The 16278-nt window shown below is 33.3% G+C and overlaps 2 protein-coding genes and 1 long non-coding RNA gene across 5 annotated transcripts; 1 reads left to right on the top strand and 2 right to left on the bottom strand.

Moving 5' to 3' along the window:
* Positions 1-4970: 4970 nt before the first annotated feature.
* On the bottom strand, positions 4971-5375 carry LOC111907295 (uncharacterized). The gene has a single exon (XM_023903071.3). The coding sequence runs from the start codon at positions 5373-5375 to the stop codon at positions 4971-4973; it is 405 nt and encodes a 134-aa protein (XP_023758839.3).
* Positions 5376-6427: 1052 nt separating this feature from the next.
* LOC111907300 (uncharacterized) lies at positions 6428-9738 on the top strand. 3 transcript variants are annotated; one of them, XR_006185691.2, is made up of 5 exons: positions 6428-7060; positions 7287-7764; positions 7870-8133; positions 8778-9048; positions 9174-9738. It is a non-coding gene; the product is annotated as an uncharacterized LOC111907300 (long non-coding RNA). The 3 variants fall into 3 exon arrangements; XR_006185690.2 differs by lacking the exon at positions 8778-9048 and having other exon boundaries at positions 6435-7060; XR_006185689.2 differs by having other exon boundaries at positions 6435-7060; positions 8778-9738.
* A 1321-nt stretch (positions 9739-11059) lies between these two features.
* Positions 11060-15675, bottom strand: LOC111907301 (DNA (cytosine-5)-methyltransferase DRM2). The gene is given in 7 exon segments (XM_052766764.1): positions 11060-11558; positions 12616-13419; positions 14656-14853; positions 14949-14995; positions 15086-15179; positions 15299-15436; positions 15583-15675. Coding segments are annotated over 7 exon segments (1791 nt in total). The 5' UTR covers positions 15661-15675; the 3' UTR covers positions 11060-11126.
* Positions 15676-16278: the final 603 nt, after the last annotated feature.

The following is a 16278-nucleotide window of genomic DNA, read 5'->3' as shown; positions in this document are numbered from 1 at the left end:
TATAGTGATACGTTCCGTTAGTGAAAATGGGATTTGTAACGGGAATAGATTTGGGGTTGTCACACTTGGACTGTGCACCGCTCTAGTGTCTTCAGTAGTACGGGCCCAATACTACTGTCCACACTGCATCAGCATACACCCCAAGTCCTCCTCCAAGGACCCCATATTCCAAGTACCCTACTCTCACTAAGCATAGTCTACTCTCCAGCAGGTCTCTCATAAGCCTCTTGCTGCTATCTACCTCCTCTCAAGCATCTCCTGGCAACAACCCCTAGGCTAAGGCATCACAAATCAGGCCACTCTAGTACTAATAGAATACCTAGCCTGCTCTAGCATGCAAAACATATCATATCGTCTCATAATATATAACATAAGGGTATTTTGGGAAATCATCGTTCGGGCGCTAGCTGATCGTACACACGACTCTGCTCTGCTCTTTTTCAAATTCTTTTACTCTTTTAGAAAACTTCTTTTCACTTTTTGAAAAATATCTCTCAAATCCTCAGTTTGAGTTCAATTACGCCCGAAGGTGTACCCTAATCCCTCAAACCAAGGCTCTGATACCAACTTGTAACGCCATAAAATTTCAGACAAATTTTCACATTTTAAAAACAATTCAACTCACAATATTATAAAACACATTGTTCTTATATTCCACATAAGTCAAAATCCCAATATCATAACATATCAATAAAACTCTGTACGCGTGTGTGTACTGATCATGTCGGTGCCTTCCCGCGATCCTCACTAGTACCTGAAACACATAACACAAAACACTGTAAGCACGAAGCTTAGTGAGTTCCCCAAAATACCACTCATAACACATACTAGCCACTCGAGGCTATAACTTTGCGGGCCCTTGGGCCCTAACTCTGTGGACCCTCTGGTCCTAGCTCTATGAACCTTCCGTTTCTAACTCTGATATACTCTAATATACACACGACATAAATCACATAGAAATAATGCAGTGCAACACATCACATAAATAGCACACAATAACTCTGTCACATAACTCTAATTACCACTCAAGGTAAAGTAAAGTGAGAAGACTCACCTTGGATGTCTCGGTAATATCTCGCTCGCGTAACACTGATCTAGCCTCTGCCTAAACACATAAACAATCATCTCAATTAATAACGGCTCTCTAGGCTAGACTAAACCCTCACACGTCCTCTAAGAAGGCTAAAAGACCATTTTACCATTCAAACAGTCCACAAGTCCAATTGTTGACCAAACCCTAAAAGTCAACAAAAGTCAACAGTCAACCCTTTGACCAGACTCGTCGAGTGCACAATTGCGACTCGGCGAGTTCAGTCATGAACTCAAGCCCTCAAAACCCCCAATGACTCACCGAGTCATTTCCCCAACTTAACGAGTCACCAACTGAGTGATTCATGGGGAAAAACTATCCTACTCGCCGAGTCTGTTCTTGGACTCGGCGAGTTCATGCCATGCTCAAACTCAAATGACCTCCTGAGGTCAGATCTGTTCCTCCAATCCATAGATATGGCCTTACCAACCACTATAATCACATAAAGTTCTGATCTTTACACTCATGCTATGACCAAAAAGCTTCCTTGGGTGAAATAACCCCTAAAATGGCAACCTAGGGCCATATCTCTAATGGAGTAGCAAAAAGCAATGTGAATGGGACTCTCTGGACCTCTTAAGGTCCATATCTAAGAAGAACTCCACCTTGGGACCTCACATACTTCGAATCCAACCCAAAGAATGCACAAGAAAACCCTAGATTCAACTAGAACACCAAATACACGAGTTGGAGCACAGATTAGTACCTCTAGTAGCCTCCTCTGATGAAGGGATGATAGATCTGAGCTCCTCAACCTTCCTTGTTTAACCTCCTTCATTGTTTCTTGAAAAAACATAGTTAGAATGATGAAATAGCCCTCCTCTTGCACTACAAGCCTTCTCTCTGCTCTCTAGGGTTTCTCAGGGGTTTGATAGCCACAAAGGGTGGCTTAAAGGTCCTTAAATAGGGCTCAGGCCCCGGTGAATTAGGGTTTCATTAAACAGCATGGACTCTTCGAGTCTGCCATTAAATCAGTCCGACCATGCGCGATCCTACTCGGCGAGTCTGAGCGCCTACTCGCCGAGTCCCTCTCCAACACTCAATATAAATGCCTAAAACAAGATACCTGGAAATCCGGATGTTACATCATAAAGAAAACATTTATCTTTATAAATTAATAATTTTTCTATTAAAATTGTTCAGTAATTACCTTACGATTTATTTATAATTTTGTTTTTTATCTTTCTCATCCATGGTGTCCACGGGTTATAACTTGGTAATATAATATAGAATGAACTGGTTAGATCCATGAAACCCATATCTTTCCGGCTAAGCCTAATTTCTAAGGAGTCAGTCCAGACAAGAATGGATCAGGTTGGAAACCCCATTTTTGGCCAACACCTCTACTAAAGGGTCTTAAATTTTGGGGATCATTGGCCTTTAAATGGTTGTAAACAAGCCACGCATAATGATAGACCCGTTCAGTAATCAAAGATTATAAATCCTCGTTAGAGAAGCTCCTTTCAAAAATGAAATTATAACTAGACTTTAGTAATCAGTTAAAGAATCCGAACTTTTTAATCGAGAAACATCCACTGCGTCAACTGCATAGAACAAATGAGAAACTTTCACATCAAAATCTTCAATATGCATACCCATGAACACTCCAGCTAATCCAACACGAAGGAAGGCCACAAGGAAATCTTCCATAGCAATAAAAAAATGGGATAAGGGATCTATTTGCTTCAAAACCCCTCTGCACTACAAATCCTGGGTAAGGACTCATTAACCCTAACAGAGGTTCTAGTAGAAGAAAATTCAACCATACTCCACCCACGCCACACGAACCAAACCCCATAATCTACATAATCTCGAGGAGATAATCTCAAGAAAGTGAATAACTTGTGACAGAATCCTAGTACCATTTCAGAAAACCAAAAATGAAACCATCGGGACATGGAGTTTTATCAACCCCACGTCCCAAACTACCCGTTTAATCTCTTCCCTAGAAAAAACGAAAGGTAATTTTGTTTTACTTTATAGATTAAAACATAATGTTAATTCTCAAAATTGTATCACTCTCAACTCACCTATAATTCACAAACCTAATTGACGGATTTGATTTTCTTGTTGCGTCTATTAACTTTGATGGAATTGTATAACAAGTGGTTTCACATGCACTAATTGTGACACAAAAGTTTGTAAGTCTATTAAATTGCATAAAATCATATAATAAATGATTATACGTTTACTAATTTTGAGACAAAATATTTTGAATATACTAATTTGAGAAGTAGATATTATACTTTTGCTGATTCCTTTAGATATATTCATTTGAAAATTAAATAATAAATTACCTAAGGAAATTGTTGACCATTCTATTATTGATATGACAATTGAATGGAAAAGTTGATTTTCAAAGAAATATAATGAGATTATTGTTGATCAAATCACACAAACACGAACATGCAAATTATAAGCCAAAACACCAAAAACAATGAGCAACAATAGGAAAAAGAAAATACGAATCTAAATAGATGTTTATGGATCAAACCGGCAATATGAATAAGCACAAGAAGACCATAAACAAAAGTAAGATCAAAGCAACTTTTCAAGGAAAAAATGTTAGATTTTTTTTTTCAATTACCGAAAGATCACTGGTATACCTGCTAAAACAGTAAAAAGTTTTTTTTTTTTTTTTTTTTTTTTTTTTTTTTTTTTTTTTTTTTCAAGTGAGGCTTTTTTTAAATAAAAAATTAGGTTTAAAGAAAAAAAGTCAGGAAATATTAGGTTTTTTATAATTACTAGCCCGAAATAAAAATAAATAATAGTTATTATATATATATATATATATATATATATATATATATATATATATATATATATATAATAACTATTATTTATTTTTATTTCGGGCTAGTAATTATAAAAGACCTAATTATATATATATATATATATATATATATATATATATATATATATATATATATATATATATATATATAATAACTATTATTTATTTTTATTTCGGGCTAGTAATTATAAAAGACCTAATTATATATATATATATATATATATATATATATATATATATATATATATATATATATATAATTAGGTCTTTTATAATTACTAGCCCGAAATAAAAATAAATAATAGTTATTATATATATATATATATATATATATATATATATAATAACTATTATTTATTTTTATTTTGGGCTAGTAATTATAAAAAACCTATATATATATATATATATATATATATATATATATATATATATATATATATATATATATATATATTAAAATTGTCCATCCTTAGACCATCCGTTATACCCACCACATACAACATATGTGGTGGGTGCCACATCAGCACTATATTCCACTGCCACTAACATGAGATACCTACCACTAACACACCACTCCACATCATTATTTTTATTTTTTTTAATTCAAAAATACAATAAAATTACTTTTTTTTTAATTCAAAAATTACAATAAAATTACATTTCTTATAATTAAAAAGCATTCATTTTTTTAAAACTATTTTTTCATTAATTATAAAAATAAAATAACAACTTTAAACTACATTACTTAGTTAATCTAGAAAAAAAAAACATTACATTAATAAGAAAACGAACAAACGTACATATAAAAACCTTAATCGTCGTTCATGCTATGTTGGTACAAATGTTCCACGACATCTTCTCGAAGATTGAAACACGTTTCACTGTTATGAATTTCAACAACTCGCTCTAAAAAACATTCGTTCCAGGTACGAACTCCTCAATTGGAACGACAACGTCGTTCGGATCATACGTGCAAATCGCTCGACCTTCATCTTCAATAATCATATTATGCATTATAATACATGTTAGGACCATTCGCTTAATTCTTTCTTAATCCCAGAGTCGTGTAGCATATTTCACTACATGTCATGTTTGCTTAAGGACTCCAAATGCCCTCTCGATATCCTTTCTCGCCGATTCCTGTTTTTTGGTAAAAAATTTTGCTTTTTCATTTCGAGGAACCGAGTATGCATTCATCAATGTAGAATAATCCAGGTATATCGCATCACCAAGGTAGTAATCGTATTTGTACGCGTGCCCGTTTACCGTGAACGTCATATAAGGTGCTTTACCAGTCCAAATATCGTTGAAAAGTGGAGACTGACCAAGAACATTAAGGTCGTTGTTAGACCCCGCTACTCCAAAAAAGGCATGCCATATCCACAAATCTTGAGATGCAACAGCTTCTAGGATGATAGTTGGTTCACCTATATCTCCTCGAGTGAACTGACCACGCCATGTAGTTGGACATTTTTCCCAAGCCACATGCATACAATCTAGACTGCCAAGCATACCAGGAAATCCATGCCTCTCTTCATGAGCCGAATATAATCTCTCAATATCACGTTGAGTAGGTTTACGCAAATATTCTTTGTGAAAAACTTCATAAACACATGCAGAAAACCAATCTACACATTCAACTGCGGTCCTCTCGGATACTTTCAAGTATTCGTCAGATGCATCAAATGTTATACCGTATCCCAAATACCTAAGAGCAGCCGCACATTTTTGTATACTACTAAACCCATTCTTCCTCTAGCGTCGGGTTTTTGTTTGAAAAAATCATAACGAGATTCTAAAGCATTACTAATACGTAAAAATACAGCCTTATTCAGACGGAAATGACGTTCGAACGAGTCGTCATTATAAAGACAATTATCGGAAAAGTAATCACGTACCAATAAGTCGTGTGCGGCTTAACGATCACGATTGACGACCGCCCTTGTACGCGCTGCATTCGAACTTTCTTCAGCGTGAACGTGTTGCACAACATTGAAGAATGTCTCGACGAATTCTACGTCGTCATCTGATTCAAAACTTTTTAAAAATTCCATATGTATTGTGGGATCCATGTGTATTTATTTTGTGGTTTAGAGAATAGAATGGGGTGTAATAGAATGTGTATGTGTTTTGGTAATAGAAGTTTATTTATAATTGAGTTTGAAAAAAAAAAACGGCCAAAATAGCCGTTCAACGGCCAAAAACCAAACAACCAATCAAATGCCTCGTTTGAATCCGTTGTCCCGAGCACGAGTCACGACGAAAACGAGCCACCACGAAACAACGGGGTGGTGTGCACGCCCGTTGTTCGTGACCAGCTCGACCACGAACCCACTCGTTATATGTATATCATTTGGCCTTAGCTACAGTAAAGTGGCTAAGAGTTGGCAAAAGTAGTCCTGTTTATTTGTCTATTGTCAAATGTGTTTGGGCTTTCATGAATGTCAAAATTACCCCACTTCTTTCTTCATCTGGTCCTTCTCAGAATTAACCCAATAGTTTAAGGAATTGACAGCTTAATCCCTGAACTCCTCTTAATTAGGTTGAAGGGTTCGCCTCCTCATCGGTTTTGACACTACCAAGAAGCGTGGCGTCTTCCCTCTTTTGTTTTTTTTTTTTTGTTTTGCATGTCTTTGCTTACTGCACAAAGTATTTGACCACTCCACCGCCCAGTTATGTTCGTCTGCTATTCTCTCAGTCTAAATCCGAACGGCGACCATGATTTTCTCCGTCTCCACAATCGCCTACTTTCGCTAATATCCACCGCCAACCTTCTTCTACCCTCTTAAAATCCAATATTCTTACAAAGTCCTTTTCATCTTTCTTTAGAGATCGATCGGTCGATCGAGATGGCATTGAACGGGAAAATGCGAGCCTGGCCACCAGAGAAAAGGTAGCGGTGGTGGGAATGGACTGCCGAAGATACAAATGCATATGATGCTGAAGGCACATACCATCGATGAGCTATATTCTCTTTAGCAGTAGAAGCTGGCACCAACCGCGTCGGTCGACTCCGTTCAAGGTGACGATTCCCGTGTTTTGTTGTGTGTTAACAGAAACGAATAAAGGGGAAATCAGCCGCTGATACAGAAGGAAGCAGCCCTGTGTTGTTGTATCAGTACTGTTCAGCCCTAATTTCTTCAACTCTTCCCTTCTGCTAGACAAACTTTTAAGAGGTAAGTTGTAAACCCTAATTATAAATTCTGAAATCACTTGGGTTTTTTTGTATGCCTATGGAAATACGGACATCAAATTACCTCATACATGCATGTTACATCATCATCATAACCATTCATATGCATATTTGTTAGCGTTTGCAGCCACTTTGATAGAGTCGGTATATCAATCATTTAAGGATGAATTTGATCTGTTCGATTAACTTCACAAATGGCTTTTTTTTAGGGAATTTGCACTTAGGATTGTAACTAATCAGGTATGTTTTCTAATAATTAAATGTTTAAACTTTTAGATGCTTTCATATCACTCGCTTCCTCATTCACTCCTAATTCTTGGAATTCATGTTCTTCACAAATTGTTCATTAATGGGGTTTATCCTAATGTGAGGCCAAGCAGCTGAAATGATTAAAATATAAGAATTGAGGTATGCAAGTAATTACGCAAAGAAATGATGGTTTGCTTAATTTGTAGGAGAAATTGCTCTTATACAGTTTGTGAAAGTTTATATATCATAAAAGGGGGGAAGTGCCAGTGGATGCCTTCTATTGTTTGATGTAGATGCATATAACATTGTTTCTGATATTAGGTTGTTTTCTTCTATGTATATGAGATTGGAAATTTTTAAGTTTGCAGTGCGAAATTGGCTTACAAAGGAAATGATTAATAAGAAACTTCAGCGATAGAGGTGTCCACAGATCATACAGTAAGACCTTTTGTGTATGTCTTTGAGTAATGTATTACATTACATTAGATTACAATGATATGATGATACGAATGAATATGATTGATTAAATGATTATTTGGTTAGAGAACAAAAATCACCTTCTTGAAATTCACTTGGAAGAAAGGTGGTGAAGCTGAGACTTTTCGTTAATCAACTAGCATGTGTGGAACTTAATCGTGGGACTTGGATGGTTCATGGTGTAGTTGTAGTGTCATGGAGCATAGGTGATGTTCATTTGAAAGATTGGTTATTGAGTGAACCTGAAAGGACAATTTTACCCTTGACTGATGAGTTGGAGTATCCAATATTGGTTTCTGATGGAGTGTGGGATGACGTACATAACACATGGTACTTATATTTTGTAAACTTTAGACAAAATTACACAAATGGTTATTGTGGTTGACAAAAAAAACTACGATCACCTACTAAAAAAAGCAATTTTTTTGACCAACTTAGTGATGAGGACCTCTGGTGCAACATTTCAACCCTCAGGCATCACCAATGTTCAAAATTCTTTATAAGGACTTGCAGTGTTTTTATTTGCCAACCACAAGCACCAACTATGTAATTTTGTAAATAGATGCCTCTTAACTATTTTATTTATTTAAAGGTAAAATGTTAGAATTACCTCCTCTATTAGTAAAAGTAGCCATTACTGAAATTTTTTTTCTTTTTCTTTTATGAAATGACCATTTTGATCCCGAAGACTCAATCCGTCTATTTTCACCTTTACCCTTTATAAAATGACCATTTCGCCCTGTCTTCTCTTCTATATGTTTTTATTATTAATTACGGTAACTGTAGAAAATAGCAACATATATTACACTTTTTACCAATATCCTTTATTTTTTTACGTTATTATTAATTAAGAAAAACTATATAATTCTTTTTTCTTAATAGGTGACATAAAATAGCCACTGACACTATTGTGCTTTTTTTACATTTCATTATGTTTTTTGCAAGTATTTGATACATTTTTTTTCTTCATTCAGAAAGTTGCGAAATAAGTCAATGCAGAATGCTTCAAATGCATAAAAGAAAATGTGAAACAAGTTTCTTCACAACAAAATGTGACACAAGCTTTGATAATATTGGCGAAAAAAATTAGTTAGGATATGTTAACTGTTGGAAATACCCTTTGAAATCTTATATTTAACTCAAGAAGTAATTTGTTTGTCAATTATGTTATGCAACTTGACCATAGGAAGAAAGATTATAATTTTGGGTTCAGGTTCAGAGTTGGAGAATAGGTGAACAGGGCAGGTAGGAAATAGTAAACCTGGGTTGGTTTTCAATTAATCCAAAGATACGATTTTTTTTTATCTTTTGTTAATTTATTAGTCAACGAAATTATGATCAAGTCAATGTTTTTAATTCGTGGGACGCAGGAAGGCCAAAAAGCTGAGATCACGAAATGAAAGAAGAGTTTGACATTTAAAACTGCCCCACTGCTAAATTTTTACAAAAATTCCCCTCTGAAAGTAGAACTAAAGAAGGTAACTTACTATTTTTTCTTTGGCGGAATTTTGCACTTATTTCCCCATTAGCTTTGTGTTTTAGACATCTATGTTGAACAAGAAACAAAATGACAATGCTTATTCTTCAAGAGACCCTTTACAACGTAAATTACTATGATACCCTTGGTAGAGAATTGCATATCAAATTACTATTTTGTCATTTTATATATATTAAATGCATGTCGAAAATCTCCAAAGCTGAGCAGAAACATCTGCTCTGTGGCCGAATCATCAAGTAGGAAGGTTAGAAAATTCTTTTAATATTTGTAGTAATAGAGTTTTTTTTATGCAAAGATTTTCAGGTTGGTTTTTGTGATATGAATAGTGTGGTGAAAGATTGTCTTTTTTTTTTTTTTTTTTTGCAAAAGGGTTGTCTCTACATGTTTATATGATATGATGTAATGAATCTTTCTTTGAATCCAAATGCGATTTTTTTAATCTTTTGTTGATTGTGATATGTTTTTTGTTTTTTTTGTTTTTTTAATTTTAATTTTTTGAGCAGCTCTCCAACTGTTCTCCACAGTATCAACTGAAAATACAAAAAATAGTAATGTACTTTTATTTACTTGTGTATCATGGCATTAGTACATTTGTTTTTTTTTTCTTTTACATGATTCTACTTGCATTTTTTATCATGGAATTGTACTTTGATAAATGTAACTATTTTCATCAATTTTTTCTTCATTGTACGTTATATTTTGAAAAGTCTATCCCTGTATAGCCTTTACACATACATTGCTACAATTTCATATATTTTTCAAAGTACACTGCTTTAATAGGAAAAACCAAAGGTATATGTTATAATAAACAATGTAATTAAATTAGGTTGCTATTTTGGAACTTAATCGTCAGAATGGAACTTTTAGGCTGAATTTTGTGTCAAAAAACTTTGGAATCAAGAAAAAGATGTTCTTCCAATTCCTGATTTTGAGATGAAAACAAGTAGACATCCGACTGAATCTTCTACATGATTAGTTGATTAAAAGTTTTTTTAAAACACTCGATTAGTTGATTAAAGATCTGCAATGTTTACCAAAAAAAATATGACATCAGATACATTCGTCTCTAGTTTGTAAAAAAAAGGTTGTCTAAAATATGTTCAAAACGTATAGATTTCTGAGTAGTATTTAACAAGACGAGTGTGTATATGTTTGCCGTTTAGATTTTACAAATTATTTTAATAAGTATTAGTAGACATTAATATTTAAGTACAACTACATTAGGTAATTAACTAAAATATAAAAAAGAATTGTTATAGTTATAAAACTAAACATGAAAAATATTATATAATAAAATATTTCATAATTGAAATACTATCATATTTTTAATAAAATATTTTTTTTACTAAAAAACTAATTTTAAAATATTAAATATAATTAAAGAGGCAATATAAAATATTAATCCATTTCAAACAAATAATAATTAGTTATAATAAAACTTCCCATTAGATATGAGTAATGCTATTATAACTTTTACATAAGAGTAATGCTATTAAAACATTGAATATATGTGGTTTTGGATTTCTCAATTTCGGATTAAAAACAAAATTCAACATTTTTCTTGAACATGTTTCCATTATATCACAGACAAAACCGAAATAAATATAACAGACAAAACAAACAAAAGTCAAATATAACATTTCCATTCTACCAAAAATGTTTAACAATAGATTTCCTGAGAACGACATATGTAACGCGAATCCTGAGGTTTCGTTAGCTTTCACCATTTACATTCAACGCTAATAAATGAGAACACAATGGTGGTAATTGACTAATTTTTTATATCAAAAAAACAAAGATATTATATTAAATCAGGACCTCTAATTTAATTTGTACCCATAATAGACTTAACCCCATCAAGAATACGAAAATAGTCATAAAAAAGCCAAGAGTGTTCCCCTTCAAGTCCATCACGTGTCTTCCTATTTCCACCAGCAAGATTGTTACAAGGACTCCCTCCAATCACAAGATCAAACCCTCCAAAACACCCAATCCACTCCTCTAACTTCTCAACTGTCACATCTTCAACATCTGACACGTGTATCAAATTCCCTTTTTGGTTAGTTTGTTCCCACCAATCCTGAAGAATATTCTGACAAACTACAGATTTCTCAACAGAAACCACATTCTTCATTGGAATCCCGAGTCTGTGTAGTGCAACTTCAGCCCCACCAATCCCTGAGAAAAGCGAAAGAACGTTTATTCCGTGTGGGTACAAATTCTTTAGCACGGACAAATGGTAAGCAACCGTATCAACCTGATTACAACAAATTCATAATTATTTACGTATTATAGATTATTACAAAAATTATAATAACAAAAGACAAATTTAACCTGGTTCGTTAATCATTTGTCAAGAAACAGCCAAAAAATTAAGAAACGACCCAAATACCTAGTTCGTTAATCATTTGTCATGAATTTAACTGTTTAGACACGTATAAGATACGATACAAATTCATGTTAGATACGTGACAAGTACAAACATGTATAAACACATATATACACATATATACTTTAAGGTTAAATTTTATATTTATAATATATTATGGACCAATTTCGTAAAAGTCAATAATTCGCTTATAGCCCTAGCTTAAAAAGAGTCATTAAAAATATGTCTATTCGTGTTTTTTCATGTAACACGGCTAAAAAACATGTCAATTCGTGTCGTGTCACACGGATTTTTTACGTGTCGTGTTCGTGTTTGATACCCCAAACACGTTTTATAATTCGTGTCGTGTTCGTATTTAACAAATTCGTGTCGTGTAAATTCGTGTCTGACAAGAATACACAACATGCAGACACGGATTGTCAGGTCTATCCTTAAGTGAGATTGTACAAGTATTTAATACATAATCTTATGCATTAGAGACATGTACTATATCAATTAAGGAGAGGAAATCCCAGATGAAAATTTTCAAAAGGAAATCATAGATGGCAAATGATATCTACGATTTTGTTATACAAAAATGGAATAACTCGATTTTATTTTGGGAAAACCTCATAAAAACCCAATGTATTTTTATCAAATGCTTAAAAAAACCACTATATTATTTTTTTAGTGCACAAAAACCTTTATATTTTCTAAAATTCATAATTAAGGTTTTCTATACCTAGAAAAACCACTATAGTATTTCCCTTTTATTTTTATACTTTTTATCCATATAGCAGCCCAAATGACAAAACCACCGCACGTGAACCATTTCATTGGCTATTTGGGTCATTTCTTAAATTTTTTAGTTATTTCTTGACAAATGATTTCAGAAATTAGGCTAAATTTGTAGATTTCTCAAATTATAATTTTAAAACATTTTAACCTGAAATGCATTCCCGAGGCCTTTGTATCTTTCGGCTCTGCTTGCACCTCTTGTATGGTAGATAGGGTACCCCATGATTAACTCAATCTCATCAGGCTCAAGTGGCGCCACCTTCGTCTTCCCTGTCCAAACCATGTTCCATTTCTTGCACTGATTGATAACGAATTTCTTCACTTGCTCCGAAGGCTCGCACTCACTTTTGGAATTCGAATTCGAATTTTCTAGGGCTAATCTGATCCGATCCGTAAGTTGGGCACTTCCTATACATGTAAGTATGCAATTCAATTGTTCTCTTTTGTCCCATGAAGGCCACCATTTTTTAGTTCCAGGGAGAGCTTCGAAAATCGTGCGAGGGGGAAGCGGTTGAATTGGGGATCTGTTTGTTAACGGAAGGTTGTGGATGTAACCTCGTTTTCTAGCTGCTGCACAGAAGAATTTTGAATCCACAAATTCGGGTTCGATTTCGTATAAGAAACGTTTGATTGTATTCCAAACACCTTTCGGTGTAAGTGCAACATTTTCATAGTAAAAATACGGAGGCCCAATGGCTGCATCGGGAAGCGTTCTGTGAACATTCCGAAATGGTTCGTGTGGGACCCCGAATCCTATCATTGGATTAGGAAGGTGAAGAACGTCTTCGTCTTCGTCTTCGTTGTTTCTTTTTCTTTTTGGTTTTTTTTCGAGATTTTTCTTTTTCATCAAGAAATAATTTTAATAGGACATTTTACTTTGAAACTCTACCCTGTTATAAGCAATGAAAATTGCTTTGTATTTGGAACACATTGCTATAACTGGGTAGATTTTCTGTGATGCTATAATAAACAAATCAATGAAAGTGTATTGATATTTCTTGCATTTAACTTATTAAAAAGGTAAATTCTATCTATTTATAAGATTTTCCTCTAGTGTCGATTTCTGAACCTATATATATTTCTCTTTATATGAAGTAAATGAGATGAATTGTCTCAATCCTTGTGCATAAGCTAGTTTCACTTAGTCAAATCTTCAATATTCTCAAACCATATAAACGGGACCCATAAAATTAACCTAAAGTATAGGAGCTAAGGATGCGTTTGGTTGTGGAAAAATTTCTAATTTTCCCGAAATTTTTCTAAGAAAAACGATAAGTTAGAAAACATGTTTGGTTCAATTTTTTTTCCAAAAATTTTCTATGAAAAGGGAATTTTCCAATTTTCTAAATTACGTATAACTTGAAAAAGTGATAATTTTTGTTTTCCATACTTTTCTATTTCTAAATTTTTTCTAAATATAAACCCACACATGCACCCCCACCCCCATACCCACACCCACCAAATTTTTAATGTTGACAAAGCAATTAAACAGTAAGCTCAAGAGTAAATTTTATTTTTAAACTATTTAAATATACAAAAGGTTATTTTCTAATTTCTACAAAATAAACTTATGCAAAAAGTCATTTTCTGCAAAATGTAAAGACACAAGGAGTCAGGGGCCAATTCTGTAACTTTACTATTATACAGGACCATTTTTGTAATTTTTACATTCCATGCAATTACACAGGGACCATTTCTGTAATTTTGTCTATTTCATGCACAATGCAAGGACATGGACCATTTCTGCAATTTACTATTACACAGGGACCATTTCTGTAATTCTTTGCATTAGAGAACTGTAGTTTGATTGGTCCTTAAAGACCAATGCACAATATTTGCTACATGTTATGTAAGTAATATATTAAATTGTTATTATTTGAAATAACAAAAATTGGAAAATAAAAAAAGGATAGAAAATACACATCCAAACATGTTTTCTTTTCTAAATTTTTCTACAGAAAACTGAAAATAAAACCCCACTCCTTTTTCTAAAATCTTTTCCAAAAAAACTGAAAACAATTTTCCACAACCACTTGCCCCCTCAAATGTGTTTTGTTGTGAAAAATTTTGTAGTTTTCCACAAAAAATTTTGTAAGAAAAATGTTTTTTTCCTAAGAAAAGAGAAATTTTCAATTTTCTAAACTACATCATATAACTTGAAAAAAATGATAAGTGTTGTTTTCCATACTTTTCCATCTTTAAAATACATGAAGAAGAAAGACAGACTACGAATTCGGTGCTTTATTTGACAAAAAAGAAAATCAAAAGCAGGACTTACATCACTACAACTGTCATCAAGATCAGAGAAGTCACTTTCAAAATTGCTTTCAGGCTTCACAAATGAATCATTGAGTTCTTGTTCTTGGTGGGGAGTCTCATCAAGATACTGCAACACTTTCAATTAGAAACAATACAATTTCTTTGATACAAAGAAAGGTTGATATAAATAGTAGTAAGATACAAAACATATGGAGAACTTACACAGTATGAGAGTAATGTATCAAGTATTGCATCAATATCATGATCTCCTGGAAATGAAACAAAACTAGATATATTATATGATATACAAAAGAAAAAAAAAACATGATCATAGATAAAATTTAAAGATGAATTATTACCAATTTCAGCTATGACTTTAGCCACCATTGCTTGAGGAAATCCCATTTTTATAAAGTGATGTAGCTTGGAAGAATAATTGCTAGAAGAACTTGACTGCAGCAACCAAATAAAAGAGATTAGTGTAACATTTCATTATCACATCCCATGTGGCATTATGTGGGACCCGGTGTTATTATTTATGTGTAATTAATTAATTGTAAACTATTAACTACCTCCCCGAATTCGGATAAAACAGTTCCATTAGTACTCATAGAAACTGAGGAAGATGATGATATATTATTAGCGATCTCCAGCTCATCATCAGTATTCCAATCAATGGTGTCACTTCCTACAGAAGAAGAATTGTCTTCCTGCAGAGAGATGAAATTTTAAAGAAATTCCAAGTTTGATAGGGCCCACCAAATAGCTAATGAAGAACATTTCTTGCTTTTAAATTTTTGTTGAAAGGCTTTGAATATAATCATCTAAAAGCAAATTACTAATAGCACCAATTTACCATTTGTCCAAAAGATTCAGGATATACGACTCTGTAGGCTGCAGCAGATAATAATCTGTTAAAAGGATTGGAATCCATATCAGATCTTTATCGATGAAATAATAAAATATCTTTCAACAAAACAATAAGATTACACATGGAAATTCCATAGTTAGCTCCTCATCAAATCTAGGGCTCAAGATAGAATACCCTAAAATTGTCCTCATAAAGCATTGTTCGATTATCAATGCACAAAGCATTACATTGCATATCTTCCATCAACCGATATAAATAATGTTAATATATTGAACAATATCCAGGATTCCACACGAATATTCCGAAATGGATCAAATCACGTATATTGTAGTTGTACAGTACAAGTAAGTCATGCATAATGAGAATCATTTAGCTTTTAAGGGTTTCCTTCTTCGTTATGTGAGAGGTGAACGACGACGGATTAAGTACAGAAACTAAGGGAGTAATGAAATGCACCAAGAAGTAAAACTCATTGATTACACGCACTAATGTGTGTGGCATTGTAAAAGTAAAACTAGAATAAACGACAACAAATCAAAACGCAAATCGTGTTGAGTGATATTTCAGCAAAAATCACAATGTAGGTATTAGCAACTTGATTTCTACTGTTTACCAAAAATGAAATCGGAATGAAATCAGTGATGAAATCCGCTTTCAGAGGTAGCTTCGCCAACAAGCTAC

The sequence above is a fragment of the Lactuca sativa genome, chromosome 8 (assembly GCF_002870075.4).
Source record: "Lactuca sativa cultivar Salinas chromosome 8, Lsat_Salinas_v11, whole genome shotgun sequence".
Lineage (NCBI taxonomy): Eukaryota > Viridiplantae > Streptophyta > Magnoliopsida > Asterales > Asteraceae > Lactuca > Lactuca sativa.
Note: the sequence above shows the minus strand (reverse complement) of the source record. Positions and strands in the feature narration are given on the sequence as shown.

Bases quoted from the DNA above. Each gene is read 5' to 3' on its own strand.
- LOC111907295 (XM_023903071.3), bottom strand. From the start codon at position 5,375: ATGCATGTGGCTTGGGAAAAATGTCCAACTACATGGCGTGGTCAGTTC.